This window comes from Dermacentor silvarum, chromosome 2, assembly GCF_013339745.2.
Source record: "Dermacentor silvarum isolate Dsil-2018 chromosome 2, BIME_Dsil_1.4, whole genome shotgun sequence".
Classification (NCBI taxonomy): domain Eukaryota; kingdom Metazoa; phylum Arthropoda; class Arachnida; order Ixodida; family Ixodidae; genus Dermacentor; species Dermacentor silvarum.
This window is the reverse complement of record NC_051155.1, coordinates 16,662,628-16,684,302: the sequence shown is the minus strand read 5'-3', so window position 1 is coordinate 16,684,302 and position 21,675 is coordinate 16,662,628. Positions and strand designations below refer to the sequence as shown.

At 45.8% G+C, this 21,675-nt stretch overlaps 1 protein-coding gene across 1 annotated transcript; it reads left to right on the top strand.

Annotated features, from left to right (window-relative positions):
- The first annotated feature begins 2,723 nt into the window (after positions 1 to 2,723).
- On the top strand, positions 2,724 to 17,632 carry LOC125943378 (uncharacterized). The gene is made up of 7 exons (XM_049662666.1): positions 2,724 to 4,798; positions 5,977 to 6,051; positions 6,475 to 6,540; positions 8,365 to 8,460; positions 14,522 to 14,787; positions 16,393 to 16,552; positions 17,247 to 17,632. The coding sequence occupies exons 1-7, from the start codon at positions 4,594 to 4,596 to the stop codon at positions 17,630 to 17,632; spliced, it is 1,254 nt and encodes a 417-aa protein (XP_049518623.1). The 5' UTR covers positions 2,724 to 4,593.
- The last annotated feature ends 4,043 nt before the right edge of the window (positions 17,633 to 21,675 follow it).

The following is a 21,675-nucleotide window of genomic DNA, read 5'->3' as shown; positions in this document are numbered from 1 at the left end:
GAGGGACTCCGTCAATGTTGCCCTGTAGCTTCAGTTCACTTGGAACTACTTGCCCCGGCTGCAACACTTGACGAATTCCTTCTGCAAGACCAAAGTGCACGAATGACCCATTTTGCTCCACCTGTGCTTTGCGCTCAGTTTTCAAAACTGTCCTAGCATCTTTTGGAAGGTCGGAGATGCCTCTTCGCCGGCAGAAATCGAGGACATCGTTAATGCACGCATGCGTCATATTATGTTTGGAAGCAATTACAGCAAACTCTTCACTTGCCGACAGTTGTTCAGAAAGTACATGAGTGAGCGTTGGACTACAAGTGAAGGCTATTCCCTCATCTGGCCCAGTGCAGCTGTCTGAAGCAACAAAGTCATCTGACTCATCACTCGATTCGCTTCCTTGGGGACCTCCTTTGTCACTTGAGCTGCTATCAGAGTCGCTTTGCTCACATGAGGACGTACCCGCACTCTCCGATTGGAATTCGTCGACACAAGGAGCTTCTTGTCTGCAGACGTCGTCGACAAAGGCTTCGCTACTCGACCGCTCGTTCAACCGTTTGAACGGAGGCTCACCACCGTCATCCGTGGAAAGTGAACTTCGCGATTGTCTGCTGGTTCCCGGCTTCAGAGGCGAAAGTCGCTCTACGCGAGAACTGTCTGCAGAGGTGAAGCTTGCACCTTCGTTGTTGGACGAGGAAGGCCCAGCATTACGCGGCGCGAGTCCTAGCTCATTCATTATCTTGTTGTATTCCTTTCTTACGGCTCGACATTTCCTCCACTTGGACGGCATGATGAGCGAGAGGGATGAGTCAGATGCCGAAACCGCAACGCTGTAGCCCGTTCCGAAAAACGCAAGACGACGGCGAGGCGAAAGCGTGGACAGCAGCAGAGCAGTGGGACAGTCAGTCACAGCAAGGGGCAGCCGACCAGCGAAAGCATGAGCCGAATCGAATCGAACGGATTTTTTTTAAAGGCCCGCTCGAATGCCAAGGTGCAGACCCGGTGCAGGCGTTGTGTTTTGTCCGACTAATGTGCACGGTGTGCGTTAAATAGGTCTTGAACTGCCGGTGTAATCGACTTCAGAGACGTTAATATACCCGCACTTGCAGATACCCGGCAGATACCCGTAAGCTGGGTTTTAACGGCGCTTGCTCATGTGTGCTGTGTCGTCTGCTGCACTGCTGCTTCGCACCTGTACCGCAGTGTATTAGTATATAAGGTACATTCAAGGACACTGTAACTTCACGACTGCACCAAGTCGGCATTGACAGTAGAAAGGGTGCAGCAAAATCGCGAACCAGCCCTGCAGCTTTCCTGTACATTTTGAAACGAACGGTGTGTTTCACATAGGGTGTTCAGAAGGCGCCATTGCTGCACCGCTGAAACTAGTGAACTGTTAATGCAGGTGAATCGAACGTGTCAAAAGTGCGTTCGATTCACCTGCACCACCTGCCACTAGTACACTCTACAGCCATAGAAAGCTGGATTGCGGATCGGATTAATACAAACATTAATATACAATTTATTTTTTCGTTTTTGTCATTCAGTGATTCTGGTGCGACCCGCGCAACTTGAACGCGCTTCCCGGTACGCTTGTTTTTATTGCGTATCATGTGCCGTAATTCATGAAATAACAATGTACTTTTGCACTGGTGATTTGAGAGGTGGCGCACAGTGATGCTTAAGGAATTTCGGGACTATAAAAGAGCGTCGGTTCCTCCAAATCCTCTCTCCTATCGCCCCGGAATTTGCGCCATCGCCATCGACGACAGCCTTGCTTGCCAAACCGAAGAGACCGAAGTCAACGTGTGCGTGAGTATGCATCTTTCTTTTTTTTTTTCATACGAGAGTTTGCTTGTCGGGATTGTATCTTATGTGCATTCTCATCTACGGGTCAACGTCTTGTGCGAGTATTTGTGTAGTTAATGGAGTGTGCCAAATATGCAGCCAGCGCACGTGTGGCTAGGCATAGCTATGGGCTAGGCGATCGATCGGGTACTACGTGCGCTCAAGATGAGTTCAATCATGCGCACTCTGGAATGGCATTGAATAGACCGCTCTTTTGATGCACAGAAAGACGCTGGGCGTAGATTTTATGCACGACTTGCGCGATATAGCTACACTATAGATGTTGAATGAGGTGTGTCGGGGATCTATGCGCGTGATACCCGGCCACATGCACTTCATCTCCTGCATCGTTTAGAGCAGCGGAATCTACACGCAACCGTGCCGGCCAGGAAATAAATTAGCCGTTTTCGCGAGAAATTCCGACGTTGCTGCTGCGGTGGTGCCAAACAAAGCCACGTGGATTCTATGCGAACAGTGAAGCACCTGAAAAATAATCAGAGACTTCTTTAGTGCTCGGCGTGGCCTAATGGATCCCTGTTCGTCCCGTACGAGTGGTGCGTGTTAGTGCCACAATATGAGATCAGCATGTAACTCTTCGCTTCAGCCACGTGTTGTTCACAACTTAGCGTAAACTTTCACCGCCTTCCGCTAGCTTTGCTCTCCATGGGAGGCGAGCTTAATTGTACCTCGTGCGAAAGGATACGTGCTCTAATAAAACCGCCGATTTCGCATGCTTGCACAGAAAGCTCCAGCCTTATGCAGTGGATCGACCACCTGCATCAAACGGCGCATGTAAATAGCGGAACGCTTGTGACACACGAAGGACCTTTAGCAAAACCTCTGAAACAGATTCAGTGCATGGGGGGGGGGGGGGGGACTGAATTGCAGCGTGCCTCGTACTCGACGCGGAGATTAGGTGCAGAATGGCTCCTTATAGCGCGGCTATTCTTTGCAAACACTGGCACGCTATATAAGCTGCTGATGGCTTGCCAGCTTCCTTAGGCAGAAATTATGAGATAATGGGCAGGCAATGTCAACCCGCTTCTCGGCAAGTCATGAGGTGGTTTATGTCAGTAGTAATAGCTCTGCACCTAACTTTTGCACCAATTGCTTATTCGTGACAGTCGCTCTTCCACACAGACGATTTTTGTTTTTCGTGAGACCGACATTTCATTACATATACAAAATTCACGTGTGTTAAGTTGCATTAGAAGTATGGGCATACAATGGAAATTCATTTGCAGGACCAGCTGGCAGAGTGTAGCTAATACACCATGAGCACTATGCAAAACTGGCAAGTTGGCTTTCCTGCACAACAAAAAATTTCTTCCACCACCAAAAGCTCATTTGCAAAGCAGATTTTTGGATAGTGTGGATTGTTCAAATGTGGTGCTGGCTATTGTTCTGTAATTGGAGCCTTACTTGCTTCTGGATTTCATTATTTCATAAATCTTTTTCCCATAGTCTAATTCAGAAATTGGGTTCTCTCCCAAATCTAGCTTGGCTGCACTTGTCTGTCAGAATGACAGGGATTGTCTGTCGCGCTTTTATACCTCCTCCTACCTTCATGTTAACACGCAATAACGAACCATTAAAGATCTTGAATAAGTCAAAATTCAAAAGAGTAACCTATTTATGCAGACAGTGATGCATTGTCTTTTGCTTTCATAAAAGAAATGCAAAGATTGGTCAGTCAACAGGTTTATTTTGGTTAGAGGACAGTGTTGTAGTGTAGCTGCCTTCCAATTTTTTCAAATCGCCTATTGCCATGAGGATACGGTGTTACACCATCTTCTAGCCAGAGTCAAGCTTTTTTCGCACATTTTTTAGTTGCCCATTAATTTGCTGCTGCTGTGATAATACTTGTCATCCACTACAACATATACAAACTGGATAGTATGTTAGGTCTGCTTTGAGGACTCACCCAGGGTAAGGGGTCTGCAGTAAAGGGGATCTCTAGGGGCTTATGGGTCAATATATGGAGATGCTGTTCACTATTTCTCCAACAAGGGATTACAAAGAGCCTCCTACAAATATTGCTCCCAGGATTTATACCTACATAGTATGTTTCCTCACAGAACATTATGAAGCCAACAGACAAATGGCTGTGGTTTTTAATTTAGATGAATAAATAATTATAACGAGAAATTAATGTGGATGAAAAGGCAACTTGCTGCAGATGAGAGCCGAACCCACATCTGCATTACCAGCTGCCTACACCTAAGTTTCTGTTACTAAATGATGCCTGTTGTAAAAAAGCATGTGCTTCATCTGCCGCCATGACCTCAAGTGGTGCTGGCTAAAATTCTTCATTTCCAGATTTTGTACTCGCACAAATACCCAAAATAAGCGGATGGGAGGATAAGCGCCACAGCACAATTGTTGGAGCAGCGTATATGGCAGGTGTTGGGTTAGTTTCCAACAGGGGCAAATTGTTTTCTTGTCCACATTCATTTCCCTTTTCCATATTATTTGTAAAATGAAATTTAAAGAGACAATTTTCTCTAAGCTTTCACTCTTTTCTTCCTTTTTTATGCTTTATTGTCTGTTGGCTTTGTATGGTTGTAACAAAGAAGTGGGCCCTTTGGTTCCCCTTCTCATTATCTTAGAACATTGAAGTTTTGCTGGAAAGTGTTAGCCTGTCTGCTTTTGCAGCAGCATTCTCATCCTGGATTTTGACTAAACGGTGCATGATGAGTAAATGAAGTCGGTGCAACCTTTTGGCAACCTCCTCAGCTGCTTTATTTATGCAGGATGCCGAAGCCATACAAGGTCGTAAAATTTCCAATGGAGGACGACACCATTGCTGTGGTGCCATCCTCTTGGATGTCCGAGGACGACCGTTATTGTTTCTGGCCCCTGCATACGAGGGGGTCAGAAGTTAAATCCTGGGTACAGAAACAACGTCCCCCAAGTGAAAACTGGGGGACGTACCCAGCGGTAGTCCTGGCGAGATGCAGTAAGTGACTACATTGTTAACATACTGTGCTTTTTTGCTTGTTTTAGTATTTTTTGGTATCATACTTTTTATCTTTGGACATATGCGACTGTACTCTAGACTGAAATCATGTAATAGCAGACACACTTCTAAATTGTTGACATATTGAAATTAAACATTACTAAGTGTACATTTGTGTGTGTGTGCAGATTGACTAGCACAATGCCTGTTTACCTTCTAAATAACACAACATGGGAACATGTCTCTTCATACAGGGTCCTGAATATTTCGCTATGCCTGTTCGAAAAAAGATTTTGCACTCATCACTGCACTGTTCTTGGTCAAATTTTGCAGAACTATCACATTTTGGGGTCGCCTTCGTTGAGTATGACACTTAACACAGTTAACTGCCTGGTTCTTAAGAAAAAAAGAAAATTTGCCTTTACTTGTGGGGATGTGACCTGCTGCAACAACAGCGCTAGCATAAACTTGTGTCGCTGCCTGCTGGCAGCAACACAAGTTTATGCTAGCGCTGTTGTTACAGCAGGTCACATCCCCATAAGGGAAGGCAAATTTTTTGTGCACGATACACTCTGTATAACTTAAAAATGTTGCAATTATTGTTGACAAGTACCATTGTTGCACATGCAGAAAAGTAATCAAGCCTTCTCTGTTTATTATTATGCTCAATTTCCCCCACCTAGCTTGCAATGCCTGCATCTGTAAAATTAGCAATGGCTTGAATATTAACAGCACTCTTGTCATTTTATGGCCGCTATCTTGCAGGTGTAAAACTACCTTAGAAGTTTGCATAGTTCTAACTCTAACATCTAACTTTAAAAACTGTGCACCAAGAGGCTTGCACCTTTTGGTCAGTTTGAATGTTGCCATCCCAAGTTATACCAAATGCAATCTGCATTTTTGCATTGAAAGGGGCTTGTAACAATGACAAACTAAATCTTTAGTGCCATTCTACAGTTCCTGAGTTATGTTAACTTGTACCACTGATAGTTTGACGTCATCAAAGCTGTGCCAACTTGTTCACAATGTCTGTGCAGTTTGCTGTGGGCATTCACAGCAGTCACAAATATCTTCATTACATTTGTCTGTTGCAGAATGTAGCCTGCACAGCTTAACAGGTTGCTTGTCGTCCTAGTGTCTATTATAATCTGTTTTTAATATTATTACTTTGTTCAAAGGCACTTATGAAAAGGCGCAGAAGAGGGCGAAGAAGGCGGAATGCCATTCTGCTGTTGACACTACGGAGCTGTCGGGTAATTGCTTGTGTTTATTGTTTTTTTTTTATACTTGTGCTTATGTGAAAGGGGAAGGCGAACTTGGAGCAAGTGGCAAGTCGAAGTGCATGCAACAAAGGTTACCAGGATACTGCACAGCCACTTCCAGATTAATATAAACTTGTGTTGACATGTGCTTGCCTCCTGCATAGCTCTCTATCTGTCCCCCAAAAATGGTGGTGTATAGTTGAGTATTTTAGACCAAAGTGTTCTTTCTTTTACTGCCGAACTTTTTTTTTAAAGAAGCTGCATTCTTTTCTCTCTCTCTTTTTTTATCTCCATGCTACCTAAACAGCCCACTTTTTCATTCATGACTATACCTTTGCCTTGAAAATTTCTGAATTGTTGATTTAGTATATAGTGGCTCAAAAATAAATGTACACGCATAAATGTTCTATTTAGGCATTGAAGCTGGCCATGGTGAAGAGGGGCGTGCTGCTTCACCTCGACTGGAGCTACCTGCACCCCGTAAGCTTTCCATAATATAACCATGCAGTGTGTTTAACTGACCAGCTCTGGTCTTTTTATTAGGGTTCTCGAAACTGATGTGGTCACCATTAGGGCCAAACACGTGTGCAATGACCAGCCAAGTTTGAATTCATTTTAGGATTGGTATAACAAAAGTTGGTCCCATAGAAATCTATAGGCTTCAGCAGGAACCTTTGAATGGAATCGAATATGCTGGAGTCAACTTAGGGAGTAGGCTGTAGTAGCAATTTTATTTTGCATGTGGCTGGAAAGCTTGTCAATGCGTTGCTGTACTGACCAATATGCACAAGTCAGCATTTGTTGTGGCCTATCAGAGAATGAATTTCTAAAAGGAGATGGCACTGAAAAATAAACCGAGACCTTCTTGCTATTTATGCATTAAAGCAGCACTGAACCACCCTTTGATCTTGGCAAGCGAACACATTCTACATGTAGCGGAAACAGCTAACAAGCAGTTTGTAAAGATGGCTTTCTAGAGGGCTGCTCCTCATTTTTTTTAAATGCTGGCTAGCTTCCAGTAGGCATTATGTGGTCAGTTCTTTTAACAAATTACTTGTGTTCATACCCTGTCAGATTTATTATAGAGAATTAGCAAGTGGGTAATTGCCAAAGCATTGCCACTCTGTTATCATTCTTGAAAGTTCTGTCTGATACCCATCTTGAAAAGTTACCATAAGTTTGTTTCGAAAAAATAAAGGTGAGGTGTGATAGGCCTCTCATTGCCACTGGCACTGTTCCGGCTTAAGAGAACAAATGAGTTGAGGGGTATTAAGGAAAGTAAATATTATGCTCCGAATGCCTTCGCTTATGAGGCGTTTTCAAACATTTAAAAAAATTGTATTCCTTGGAAAAACGCTGCACTCAACAGCAGAATGTGTTTCTCAAATCTTGGAAAAGGGTTCTCCAGGGCCCCTTTAAAAGTAATTATCAAAGAGGCTATGTGCTTTCGAATGACTAGAACTCTTCCAGGAAGGCAAGTTCAAGTTTGAAATGTTCGCAAGAAGTTTAGGGATATTTTAAAAAGTTTCTATTATCTGAAAAGTGGCCCATCGTATGCTGAGCTGTGATCCTTAGACACAGGCAAGTTAGGAAAGTGAATTTAATAGTGTGTTTTAGAAGGAGCATCCCCAAAAACAAACTCCTTTGTACGCCTTTTGGGTTCTATTGTACATTAAGGTGATAGACTACCCTAACTGAGTCCCCTGTTTTTATAACTCCCTGGTCTCCATCACTGTACAGAACTTGAAAGTTCTCATGTAACTTTCCTTTAATATCTCACCATATTGGGTGTAATGCCATTTCTAGAGTAGTTAGTGTTCTCAATGTTCCATTTAGTGGAAAATTTGAACTTATTTATCGAGTTTTCAAGAACTGCACTGGGACACCACTGTATAGCCCCATTTGCTATCTGTGCATCGTGTTTCCTATCTGCACTCGGCCACTGTGATGTTTATACAAAACTTTTAAGGAGGGAAATAGCACTTCTATTGCAGCGTGTATTATGCATGGTCATTGTGTGGGGAATTGCACTTCTATTGGTATATTTCAAACTGGTTGCATGCTTCATTTATTAGGCTAAAGTTGCAAGGGCCACTGCACTACTATTACATTATGCCAAAACTACGCATAATGTCTGTAATTGTACAAAATTTAAGTGCTATAGAAATGGAGGAAATGTGTCTGTATGGTTTCTTGCAACCAATCTTTGGCTGGGGTCTTGTTTATATAATGGTGGATGAGAAATGGGGGTTTGTTGCTCTGTTATCCTGGCACTAATTGTGGATTGCTGCTACTCTACCCTAGCTTCACCATGCCCTGCAAGGGCACCAGCAGGAGAAAGCGCCACCGGCACATCCCCTTTGGAGACACCACAAAGGGAAAGTTCCGAGGAGATGATGTGTGAGTCTCTTTACATTTTTACATGGCCCATAAAAGTCTAGTAACTTCGAGGTTGCTTTCATTCTGCAGTTCATTCTTGACACCTAAACGTATGACAGAAATGTTATCCGTATCATTCTGCAACAAAAAGCTCTAGGCTTTGAAATTGCTACGTTATTTGAAATGTCTCTCTGGCATCATTTAGTTTATGAAGAGACCGTGTTCAATTGCTATCATAAGTGGCACAGATATGGTGCAATGTTTCTACTGGCAGATTTTTTCCAATCCTGAAATGCTTAATCAAAAATGATGACGCAAAGATATACAAGGTCTGTCTCAAAAGTTCTTGCCATATGTTTTAAAGAAATAATTTCGCTAACTTTCAGACATATTGTGGTCTCCTTCAAAGTACTCCCGATTAGACACAATACATTGGTTCCACCTCCTTCTATTGCTGGAAGCACCCTTGCACTTAAGCAGCAATGTTCCTTCCTTTTGAATTGTAGTCCCAGCCCCGAAACCCCTAAGCGCCAGTTTGCATACGGGGAACAGAATAAGTCACATGGTGCCACATCTAGCAAGCAGGAAAGTTTTCCAGCAGTTTGCACACTAGGCAGTGGACACAGCCACATGCAAATGTAGCTCATTTGCTATGCGCACAGCAGGACTGGATTGCAGACTCGCACTCGTGTGCTCTATCTAGTCTGGCCATGCTACATGGTGCGGACTGGCTGTCCTGCAGTGATAGTACAGAAATCCAAACTACATTTTGAAGCTTTATCAAAACCTCATTACGAAGCAATGTCTGCCAAGGTGTCTAGCCAGGAGGGGCTGGAAGCAGTGTTTGCAGAGCCTAAGCGCATGCATCCACTCTAGATGCGAATTGCCATTTCATGTGAGGTGTGGCCGGTGTAGTGTACATGTAGTGTGGGCAAAAGTTCTGTCTTTCGAGGCTAGTTTAGTGTTTAAAACTGACTGAAATTAGCGAGATCGGACTGCGACACTCGTAAGCAGTGTGGCTTGACTTTCCTTTGTACGAATGTGGGTGCAGCTGAGCTAAGCAGATAATAGTCTGCTTCTTCTGGAAGTACAGATTTTCGTGTATTTCAGCCTGTTATTTAAACTGTGTCAATAAATATACACAGTAGCAGCCGGGAAGTTCACTGAACCAAGCACCATTTTTTTTTATTCATGTCGGATCGGCCAATGGCAGCGCTGTCTGGGAATGTTCCGACTGACGTCAAGGGGCAGCCGCCAGCAGCCCCAAGGGGTTGAGGAGAAGGCCTCTGTTGAAAAAAGGGCTTGAGAAAAAAGTGACTCCACACTCCACTTGCAAGCTGCACGTGCTGCTCACAAGTGCAAAATTCGGCTGAGATACAGTAGTACAGTGTAGACCGCTTATAACGTAAGCCACTGGAGTCTCGAATATCTGCACTATAAGCGGTACCACACTATAACCAAAATAACGATTTTCAAGCCCTGCACGTATGCAAACATGTAGACCAAGCATGTAGACACGCTTTGTACTATCGCGCGCACATCGCGATTACGTTTTCGCCAGTGAGCTGGCGCAAACATAATCGCGATGTAGCCGGTGCTCTTCAAGTTCGACAGCTTTGCATCGAGTCAAATCGAAACAACTGTTTGCCGTAACCGCTGCGAAAAAAAACCGTGACCGCTATCAATGCGATTATGAACGGCGACTTTGTGGTGCTGCGTGAAGGCACGCGCCCGACGCATGCACCGAGTCGTCCAGTCGCAGCAACAACTGGCCGTCGAAACCGCGCTCGCTATCTATGCGATCATCGATGGTGACTACACAGTTTTCGAGGCACGCGCCCGACGTGCGTACCGAGTAAAAACGAAACTACTGTTCGCCGCTACCGCTGCGGAGAAAACCGTGGCCGCTACCGACACGATCGTCGATGACGACTACGCAGTTACGAAAGCCCACGGCCAACACGGTGTTATGCGCAGCCGTAAAAGCAAGAATACAGGATTTAAAGACACAAATAGGTCCGAATTAACCGATGTGTGACCAAATAAGTCCGAATTAACGAGAGTTTGATTGCATTGAATAATGCACACGCCAGTCGAGAGCACGCTTCTTGTTGAGAAGCGTGCTCTCGACTGGCGTGTGCATTATTCAATGCAATCACGCTCTTGTTGAGAAGCGTGCTCGCTGCGGCCCTTGTCGGCGAGACTTTCCCGCGGAAGCCGCATTATAACCGGTATTTCGTCTCATGCGGCTGCACTGTAAGCGGTATGCATATACATGGAGTGCTATGGGAAAATTAACATGAGTCTGAAAAGACCGTACTATATCCAGTCCTGCACTATAAACAGTTACGTTATAAGTGGTCTATACTGTATATGTTAACTGCAGAATGTGTTTTTCACCAAGCCCAAGGTGTGGTGAAGGAAAATCTTCACTTTGAATTTTGATTGATTCAATTACTTCTGGAAGAAGTTGACCATTGTCTAGCCACACTGCTTATTGATGTATCTGTCGCGTCTTGCTAATTTCGATTAATTGTGAACACTCTACTTTCAAAAGTACATGTACACTTGCTAGCTCATTCTCACTCCTGGCCGCTTCTGGTTAGATGGCTAGATTGATTTCGCTTCTTAATGAACTATAGACAGTGCTTATAAATGCGCAATTTGGATGTGGCTACTACAGTAGGACCCCGCTGTTACGTTCCCGGGTGCTGCGTTTTCCCGGCTGTTACGTCGTTTTCGGCCGGTCCCGGCACAGCTCCCATAGAACCCAATGCATTGGTAACCCCGCTGTTACGTCGCAACGTCCCGTGAAAAACGTAACAGCGGGGTTCTACTGTATATCTGTTGGTCAGGTTGTTGCAGTTCAAAGCCTATCCGGATTACTTAGCACGGCCAGAATTGAGCGCAGGCACGCGCTCCAGCCCTGTCGTGCAGGGTAGCAAAAGGAATACATTTGTGTGTAGCTGTGTCTGTTATGGAACATTGGTACCGCAGTCGTCGTGATGAGCCCACTCGCTGAGCTCATTGTAGCTCGCTGAGGTGCTCCAAGTGGTTTCCTGGCAACGTGACTCCAGGTGCGTAGCAAGCCTGCCCGAATGCCAATATCCGACTGGAACACATAATCTGCTTTCGAAGTTGAACACCTTTGAAGTGTGTCACCATTATGGTCGGAGCTCATTACAAGTAAACATAAAGGCGACGTTTCATTCAACTGTCAGAAATTGTACCATTGTCATATAAATAAGTGAAAAAGTTGCATCTAGCAGACCAGCACAGCAAAGGGATGGGACACTGGGCCTCTTCGATTATCAGTCCCTGGCAGTCCCAGACTGCTTGGGACTGCTGTGCCGCATTCGATTTTGCTCGGACAGCTTCCGAAGCTCCGCCCACTAGTCAGAGTTGTCGGAACCGTGTAAATTTTTTCACGGACCGGAAGTTCCGGACTGTCCGCAAACTGTTGGAACTGTCAGCAGATGTTTGGTCGGGCAAGCGCAAGTAGCTAGCAGACGACGGATGTCTTAAAAAAAGATGCGCGCGGTGTTAGATGACGTGTGCGTCTGTGTACTTTGCACGCTCCAGGCAGCAACTACTGTGCATTGAGTTATTGCTTCTGTTACATCAGTGCTTTGTGTGCCATTATGCAAGTTTTTCACGAGCCGTCTAATTGCTGTAGTTTTAGTCTTCGTGTTTTTTAAAAGAAGCGCAGCAATCAGGCGCACATGCTTGCTTTTCGTAATGTGTTTCGTGAAAACTTTCATGCTCATTGCTGTAAGCAAGGAAATTTTTCTTTTCAGGTAAATAAAATTAGCGTGTGAAGAATCTTGTATTGCATGTGGCTATTACACGCCGGTAGCTGGGGTGGGATACAATAGGAGCTTAGGGGATTGCTGTTAGCATATATGCTGATCCCTTCTGTTACCAAGTTCGAGTGTTTGATTTTTGACGTGTACACGTGCTCTCTCCTAGACACGCGTCGGGCCTTTAATTAGCAGATGGTCTCGCGAGCTTTGAGGATGTCGGTGGGTGCTTTCTGCATAAAGACTGACGTGGCACGATCACGATATTGCTTATGTCTGTGTGGGAATTCCGCTTAAGTTTCTCAGGCTCACTAGCTAGCGCAACATAAAGTTCTATGCGCTCGGGCTACGATTCCACTGTGCAAGCTTTATGGTTGTGTTGGCGACGTGGCCTCTGAGACTGCACCATTTCTGAGGCCATGCTTATGAAAACGCTGGGTAGGGGGCTGTCTACGAGTAGCAAATAGCAGACGGCAGCCAGGAGAGACTTCCGGTTGCGGTGCTTGGGTCACGTGACTGTGACGTGCTCTTTTGTTGGGGCTAGTCAGACCGGAAGCCGTGGGCGGTATTCGAAGAGGCCCACTGAACTCCACCACAAGTTGAGAATAGCCTCGGAGCTTGGTGCATTGTAGGTGACAAAATCGGAAGTAGTCGGACTATGTGAACATCCAAAATAAAATTAAAGCTTCCCACCACGGTGATGTTTTATAGGACGAACGTTGTGGGTATGCCCGCCCCACTCTGCCGTAGCCTTCACAGTGCAAGTCATAGAAGGACCAGGAGCCTCGTGAACGGGATCAAGGCGCTCTTCGATTGCCAATAACTCTGCTTCTGTTGAATGCATTGTACTTTTTATGGGAAAGTATTTCTGAAATAGTCACTTTAACTTCAAATGCATTTCTTGACTATGATAAAATGTGGTTCAGAGCTCTTAAGCTGCCATTACTATATGCAACAAGCAAGGAATTTTAGCATAAATGAAGAAAACCTGACATTTGTAAACATGCAGCAGTTTGGCTCGGACAGAATCCTATGATGCATTCAGCCGCACACTTAGTCTTGTGTAGACATTTTGCTAGTATGTTTACCTGTGTTTTAATTCACCAGCTGGCTCGGTACGCTGCATTGTTGCTTTACTATTTCTTGATATATCATCTACATCTTATTCCTTCAAGCCTTCAGTTTATAAGAATGGAATTTTTGAATGTAGGTCAAGCGCATAGAACTGGTTGTTTCTAAACACTTCGATAATGTAACTTCTTGTCAGGCTATTTTCCACATAAATTGTGGAAAACAACAACTACTTTACTATGAGCATGAAAAGTATAAACTAAGCAATTTCATTACTAGTCCTACTTATTTTCATGACATCTTTAAAGCAGATTTACGCAAATCAGGGTTCGCACACTTTCTTGAAATTGAAACATGTCTTCAAGACCCTTGAAAACATTTGGAATTTCTTGAGTGGGTACAATCTAAAATCGATTTTGTGATCCGCTTTATATGGCGGATCAGTGTGGACCCGGCAAACTTTCCACATTAAGAACAATGGTATAAAAAGCTTAAGCCACGGTGAGTGCCCAGGCAGATCCATTTCGCACGACTGCTGGCTTGGCTTCCAGTGGCCCGCTGTATGGCCTCCAAGATTGGGAGCGCGCACTATCCTCGTTGGCAAAGGCCATGTCTGCATTTCCTTGGCTGATAAAATGCTCCAGGGGACTGCACTTTTTCCGTTTTCTTTCTCTTTCTTTTATTTTTTTTCTCGGTCAGCACTATTGTAATAACCACTTATTGCAGGTCATAGAGGTTCTCGCCATATTAATATATGTGGCGAGTTCCTTTTTCTTTATCACCGCGTGGCAGCGCGCAGTTCAAATTAATGGAGAAGCTGATGCGCATGCGCAGTATTGAGTTGGTTTACCCATAGACGCCTACACTGCGTGGCCGGACCGTGACAGTCAGTTCAATTATCCAAAGGTTCGAATAAATGAGGTACGAATTAACAAGCATTTACTGTATAACTTTTTGTGTTTATAGTGCAATGAGGCTATTTAAAGTGTTTTGGAAGTGTTATAATAGGAAAATGATACACGGGATGCTGCTCTGCACACTGAAAAAAGCTTTGACGCGGCCTTGAAAGCATTTGAATACCTATGAATTTCTGCCACCGAGACCTGTACAAATCCTGATATTTTACATTCACCAGAGTGCTCTGAAACAACCAATCAAATGTGCCCTAAATGTACCGCTTCTGCTATGAAGTAAATATTTTTGTGTTTCAGCGGTGCTGCTGCGGGTGCTGCGGGTGCAGCTGGAGGTGCGGCAGCAGAACAGGGACGTCTTGCATGAGCTCCAGCAGCTGAGGCATGAGGTACGGGTCGTGTCCGAGAGGCTGGATGAAATTGAGCCTCTCGACAGGACCCGTGCAGTGTCTCAGCCTGCCCTGTCGACGGTGCCTCCAGTTCTTCCTCGGCTACCTGCCAACAATATTGAAGAATTGGAGGCAGCAGAGGCAGCCGTGCAGGATGAGGCTGTGGCTGCCACCTTGGTTTGTACTGCCCTTTTATTTTTAATTATAAGGCTATGTGTAACATGTGGAAGTTCTGTGCATGTTTCATGAAACATGCTGTGGGTTTTATGTGAAGGAACTTTGCATCGCACACACAAAAGAGTTCATGGAAATAATTTGTTCCCTGCTGTATAGGTTCTAATGATATATTTCGACTGGACCTTAGTTTCTTTAACATGCATCTTAATCTAAGCATACACTAGTGTTCTTGCAATGAGGCCTCATCGAAATGTGACCATGAATGCCAGAATCAAATCTGTGACCTCGAGCTCAGCACCGCAACGCCATAGCCACTGAGCTAGCATAGTGACTTGCTGAATCGTCGATTTCCAACAGCTCTCCGTAGAGATACATTCATGAAGAAAGAGTAAGTCGTTAAGGTAATAAAAATCCATTGCTGATACAAAGTGCAAACTGGCAGCTCTCTGTAGAAGGACACAATGCAGAGCACTTGTGCGTAAATTCTTTTTGTTGGACAAGTTCTAGATACATCGTGAATTATAAATAGCAGTGCAAACAAGTGGGACACAGTACAGGAAAAGGGGTGCAATGATCTTCTGTATATACTGTATTTACCTCATTTTAATCTAGTTTTATTTACCATGAATAAGAGGCCTATCATGTGGCTTTCTATTAGTGTATGAGGTTCATGGTATTGTTATTGAAATGCAGTCCACATTTTTCTGTTATTTTTTTAACTTACAATATGCTGATAAGCCTTCATTTGTAGTGAGCAGGAAAGTGGCGCACAGCCTTTGTTTTTGATGAGTTGGCTTGGTAAGTCTATCGACAGAATGATAACGGGCGCCAGGCAGCCATGATGTAGGCGTGTACTTAGGGGAAAAACGCTGTACAAATGTAAGAAGGTCTGTATGACAATGCAAACTTATTTTACCAACTTGATATTTTCAAAAGTGGTTGAAAAGGCCAAAATGTGAGCAGGTAACTGCAGTTCCCCTCATCCTGTAAAAGCAGAATGATGGGCTGCTTTCACAGTTTGCGAAGCTGCAGGTGTAAACACTGCTGAGGGCTAGCTTTTGGTTACCACAAAACTAGGTCTTTAAAAACTGGTTGTCAGTCCCTTTAACACAAAATGTGAAGGTCTGAAAATATCGTGTCGGTATGCCTTTAAGCTGTTTTGTGCCACACGTGTGTAGATCCGACTTTTCTGCAGTCTAATGTCACATCTCTTAATTATGCATTGGCAATTTGCATACAAGTAGAATTGGTGCACTTACATTAATTTTAATGCTGGTGAAAGCTTGGAGAGGTAGTTACTATGAAACACAGTTACAGTGCTAAGGGTTACGAAACACAAACATGAAATGCACAGAACAGACGAAGATCTGATGCACTTCGTGTTTGTGTTTCTTCCACAACACCGTTCCAGGTGTTGTGGAGCACATTTACAATTAAAGAGCATTGCGTCACAAACCTCTTGCAGCAAAAAAAGTCTTGCTTTGCACTTGGCTAAAAATTCACTTCTCTTGGCAATAAATTATATTCTAGTAGTATTGGGTAGATTTTTCAACTTGAAAACGTTGTCACGTACCATGCTCATTACCACATTTTTGTCTTTTGCAGCGCAAGCACCTCCTGCAAATAGGAGGGAAGTCGCTGCGCGAGGTGGCATCGAATGCCATGAAGGCTGTAATGGCACACCCCGTCCAAGTGCTTTACAGCCTTCATGGCAGGAAGGGGAAGAGGGCTTTCATAAATCTGAAGTTATGCCGGATAGTCACAGGTAAGGCCTCCTTAGTCATCCTTTTGCATTTGCAAGTATTGTGTATACAGCTGAACTCCTCTACAGCGAAATGGCTTGCCAAAATCCTGTCTTTCATATAAATTGTTAACTTCTACAACGAAGAAATTTAGGTGTCCCTGTTGGCTGATTTCATTTTTTACTATGAAAGCCACATACTCGGCCACCAGTGCCCTTGAAGGCGTTGCGAAGGTGTGCTCTGCACTAGTGCCAATGGCAGTGTAGGTGAATTGCTTGACGAGCATGCCGATGAATTGCATCACACCAGGCAGCTTACACGTTTAGCATCAGCGGGTGAGATAGTTGAATATGTCTCGGTTGGTAAAGACATGGTGTGATCATCACTGATGATGTTAACGCTATGTTAGGGTGGAAAAACAGGAATGTCAACGAAGGCAACAGGGATGAAGATTCTGTAAATGGATCAAGAATTTTCATGGCGGAGAAGGCGATAGCAGTATTTGATTCCCCACAGCATTACTTTGCGTATTCTGCATTTCGTTGCTGAGCATGCTGTGAACCTCGATTCAATATGGTTGGCTGCGGTTGCAAATTCTGTCAGATGAACTGTGTGTAAAGACTATGTTAAGGTTTTCTTTTGTTGAATGTGTTTGCCTGCTCTATTGTGCGTGCATGTTGAATGTACTAATTGTGGTCTTTGTATGTTTGTGTGCAGATGTCATCTGTGCAAAAGGGGGGGCCGACCTGACAGAAGCTCAGGGCTTCATTAAGAGGTGGTTGCCAGGGTCTGTGGACAGGGGTGGTGGCAGGAAGAGGCGTTTTGCAGAAACGTTAGCAGCAGAGCAGCCCGATGATCCCTCCCTTCGGGGCAGGGATCATTGCCTGCCCACTGCTGCCCTCTCCCTGCCCCACCCTTGGCCTCAGGGCCCTGGCCAGTCCACCGTTGGCCCCTCCTGTCCGGCTGCCCATGCTCCTTCCCCTGCTGCAGCCCCTCCTCCTGCCGCTCCTCCTGCCCCTGCTCCTGCCGCTCCTCCTGCCCCTGCTCCTGCTCCTGCCGCTCCTCCTGCCCTTGCTCCCCCTGCCCCTGTATGCATCAATTGAGGCATTGCCTAAAATAGGCAAAATAAATTATATTTTCGTTTATGCTTTGTGTGTTTCCTTCCTGCCCTTTTTTACATCACGTTTCCTTAGCTACTAATTTTATAGGCAGTAAGCCAGCATACAAGCAACAAAATGGCTGAGTACAGGCTATGCTTGCAACACACTGGATAGAAAATGGCTGAGCACTGGATATGCTGGAAACGCGTTGGATAGAAAATGGCTGAGCACTGGATATGCTGGAAACGCGTTGGATACAGAATGGTTGAGCACTGGGATATGCTGGAAACGCGTTGGATAGAAAATGGCTGAGCACTGGATATGCTGGAAACGCGTTGGATAGAAAATGGCTGAGCACTGGATATGCTGGAAACGCGTTGGATACAGTATGGTTGAGCACTGGATTCTTGAAATACAAAGTGGCTGAACACTGGCTCTATGCTCGAACTACATTGGATTCTACAATGGCAAACTGTTAGGCCAATCTTGGCTCGAACAGTGGGTGAACCTTGGATCGGGTTGCACTTTGCCATGATGCCAGGATTGGGCCAAAGTTCGTACCAATTTCTGCGAGCATTGGACCATGCTTGGCCCAGTGCTGTTGTGCTGCCTGGGTTGTGACACCATGTGGTTTGCATGAGGTCAAGTGCGTCAAAGGGGCCTTCATTAAACGAAACACACTGTTATATACATACTATCAAAGGGGGCGGTACAGCCAAATGAGTGCACGTGTGCATGCCTGTGCATTGCATCACACCAGGCATCTAGTTAGAGGAGGCGCTGGAATAACATAACGCCACGTGTGCGTCCTTCTTATCTTTGTCCTTCGTCTAAGCACTGGTCTTTCGATATCTGAGCTATGCAAGGCCAACTGGCTCAAGTTTCTTTACCGTATTAAAGTCCCAACACCCTTTCAATTCCGGCGATGCTGTTATTCACACGCCCACTCCTGTCCGCAACGTCGAGGTGGACTTCTCCGAGATGTTCTCCCATTTAACAAGATCAGAAAGCAGAATAATATGTGCTTAAGAACATAAATTAAATATTCGCGACACGGCAGCAATCGCGAAGCAACAGCCTTCTCAACAGCACCTAACTATACCACGGGGTACACGGATGGGAAACACTTGTTAAAGGACTATAGCTTGTTCTGGGTTAACTGGTCAGCGCCACGGTGGTAGAATATGAAAGGTGGCCAGACGAGCGCCGCAACCGCTTGCCCGCACCTCTCAAGTTTCTACAGCAGCCGCCAGGTGGGGACGCGCATCGCAAGCTTGCGCTGTGCTGTAAAAGGTATACGTTATTATCGCAATTTCTGTGGCTTTTAAACGTTGTTTATGTTTTAATTAGCTTGTAGGAGGCTGTCTGCCGCCCTTTCCCACAAAAATAACTGTACCAGGCTCTACGGAGCCTAAAAATTTCTAATCAGCGCGGGTAATCTCGCCAAGACTGACACAGAGCCCCGATCGCTATAGAGACGCCGCGTTTATTTTTCTGGAAACATGAAAATTCTTGCCGGCGAGTGTACAGCGCAAAAAATATTTGGTTTTCACGACATTTTGGATAGCTTTGGGATTCAGTTTTTCAGGTAGCATTGGGTTCAAGCTCCTGCGCCAGTAGTGTCAGACGGCGAGTGCAAACGTGCACGCGCCTACGAAATGCTGGAGACTGCAAACGACGGGAGTAGAAGACAGCGTGCCAACATCTCTGCCCGCGCGGCCAAACCGTTCCTCTTCGCCACGCCCATGTTTTTCCCACTCGCCTCTGCCTCGTCGCTCTCCGTCTCCTTACTCCCGCCGCTCCTCGGAAAACTAACGGATGCAGCTCCGAGAGGTGAGCCTGCCATGACGACCAGACCCGAAATTCCTCTGCTTACGCTGCCTCGCCATCACAACCTCATCAGCGTGGACGTGGACGGTATACCTGTAACAGCACTTATTGACACAGGAGTACACATATCGGTTATGAACTGGAACCTCCGTACGCGCCTAAAGAAAGTCCTAACTCTTGCCCCGCTCGCCGTTGTCCACGTAGCCGACGGTGGAACTCCAGCTGTCACTGGGATGTGCGCCGCTCCACTGTAGCCGGACACCATACGTCTGTTTTGTTTTATGTCTTGGAGCAGTGCCCACACGTAATCCTCTTAGGCCTTGATTTTCTGTCCGCACATTCGGCCATTACTGACTGCTCTGCGGGTGTTGTCCAACTCGCCCTACCGTATATTTCGTTGACCCTCCTGACTATGTTCCACAGATTACGTTCAAATACCTCGCCGAGCCGTGACCTATATTGCCGTTTCACCCGATCCACCCATCACCGACGGCAATTATGTCATGCCGCCCATAGCCACCATCCTCCTGTCGCAGAACGTCTCATTCCCCCACACGGTCGTCAGCATAAAAGATAATGCCACCTGTCTTCCGGTAGTGAATTTTTACCTCTATCCTCAAGTGCTACCTCAGGGCGTATCTCTTGCAACCTTGACCCCGGCTTTTGACTACCACATTTCTGCCTTGACTGGTGATACTGCGCCCTCTAGCTCTGCTGGTTCGGACCCTACAACCCGAGCATTAGAACCTTTCTCGACAATGATCGCTCCTGACCTTCCGGCCCAACATACGGACGCGCTTCGATGCCTTCTCGCCTCGTACCGGGACATTTTCGAAATCGATGACTGGCCACTGGGTCAAACGACGGTTGTGAAACATCGGATACACACCGGCAACGCTAGCCCGATTCACCGACGGCGCTGCCGCGTCTCCCCTACTGAACGCCAAGTCATACAGAAAATAATCGACAATATGCTTGCCCGAGATGTCATTGAGCCTTCTCGCAGCCCTTGGGCTTCTCCGGTCGTGCTCTTGAGAAAGAAGGATGGCGCATCTGTGTCGACTATCGCCATCTTAACAAAATAACAAAAAGGACGTGTATCCCCTGCCACGGATAGATGACGCCCTCGATTGTTTGCATGGTGCAAAACATTTTTCTTCGATAGACCTTCGCTCCGTGTACTGGCAGATTGCAGTTGACGACATGGACCATGAAAAGACCGCTTTTATTACACCTGATGGCCTCTATCAGTTTAAAGTTATGCCGTTCGGGTTATGTAATGCCTCGGCTACATTTGAACGCATGATGGACGCTCTCCTTCACAGTTTTAAGTGATCAATCTGCCTGTGCTACCTCGATGATGTTATTGTATTTTCACCAACTTTTGCCACGCACCTCGAGCGTCTTTTGACAATTCTTTCGGTTTTCTGCATGGCTGGGCTTCAGCTTAATTCATCAAAATGCCACTGCGGTCGCCGGCAACTTACTCTGCTCGGACACCTTGTCGATTCTTCCGGCTTCCGGCGGAGAAAGTTCGCGCCGTCAAGAATTTCCCTGTGCCGACCTGTGCCAACGACGTTCGAAGCTTTGTGGGCCTCTGCAAATACTTGCACCGCTTAGTACGCAATTTCGCCTTACGTTGCACGTCATCTCACAGAACTTCTAAAGAAAGACGCGGTTTTTGTCTGGGGCCCGGAACAAGCTACTGCGTTCGCTGAGCTTACCGTGCGGCTCACTGCACCACCAGTTCTAGCCCATTTTGACATAACCGCTCCAACCGATGCCAGCGGTCAAGGAATCGGCAGTGATTTGGCTCAGCGCCAGCAAGGTTGCGACCGTGTTATTGCGTACGCTAGTCGTCTTCTGTCCCAAGCGGAGCGTAATTATTCCATTAGTGAACGCAAGTCCCTTGCCCTCGTTTGGGCAGTGGGTAAATTTCGCCCCTACTTGTACGGCCGACTGTTCGCGGATATCACAGACCATCATGCCTTATGCTGGCTTTCATCCCTAAAGAATCCTACTGGTCATCTTGGTCGGTGGGCTCTACGACTACAAGAGTACTCATACACTGTTGTGCATAAGAGCGGCCGATTGCATGAAGATGCTTATGGCTTGTTGCGCCATCCATTAGACCCACCGGAGCTTCCCGACAGCTGCGAGTATACCTGCGTGCTGTCGCTTACGACGCTTCAGAACATCGGAGATGAGCAACGCCG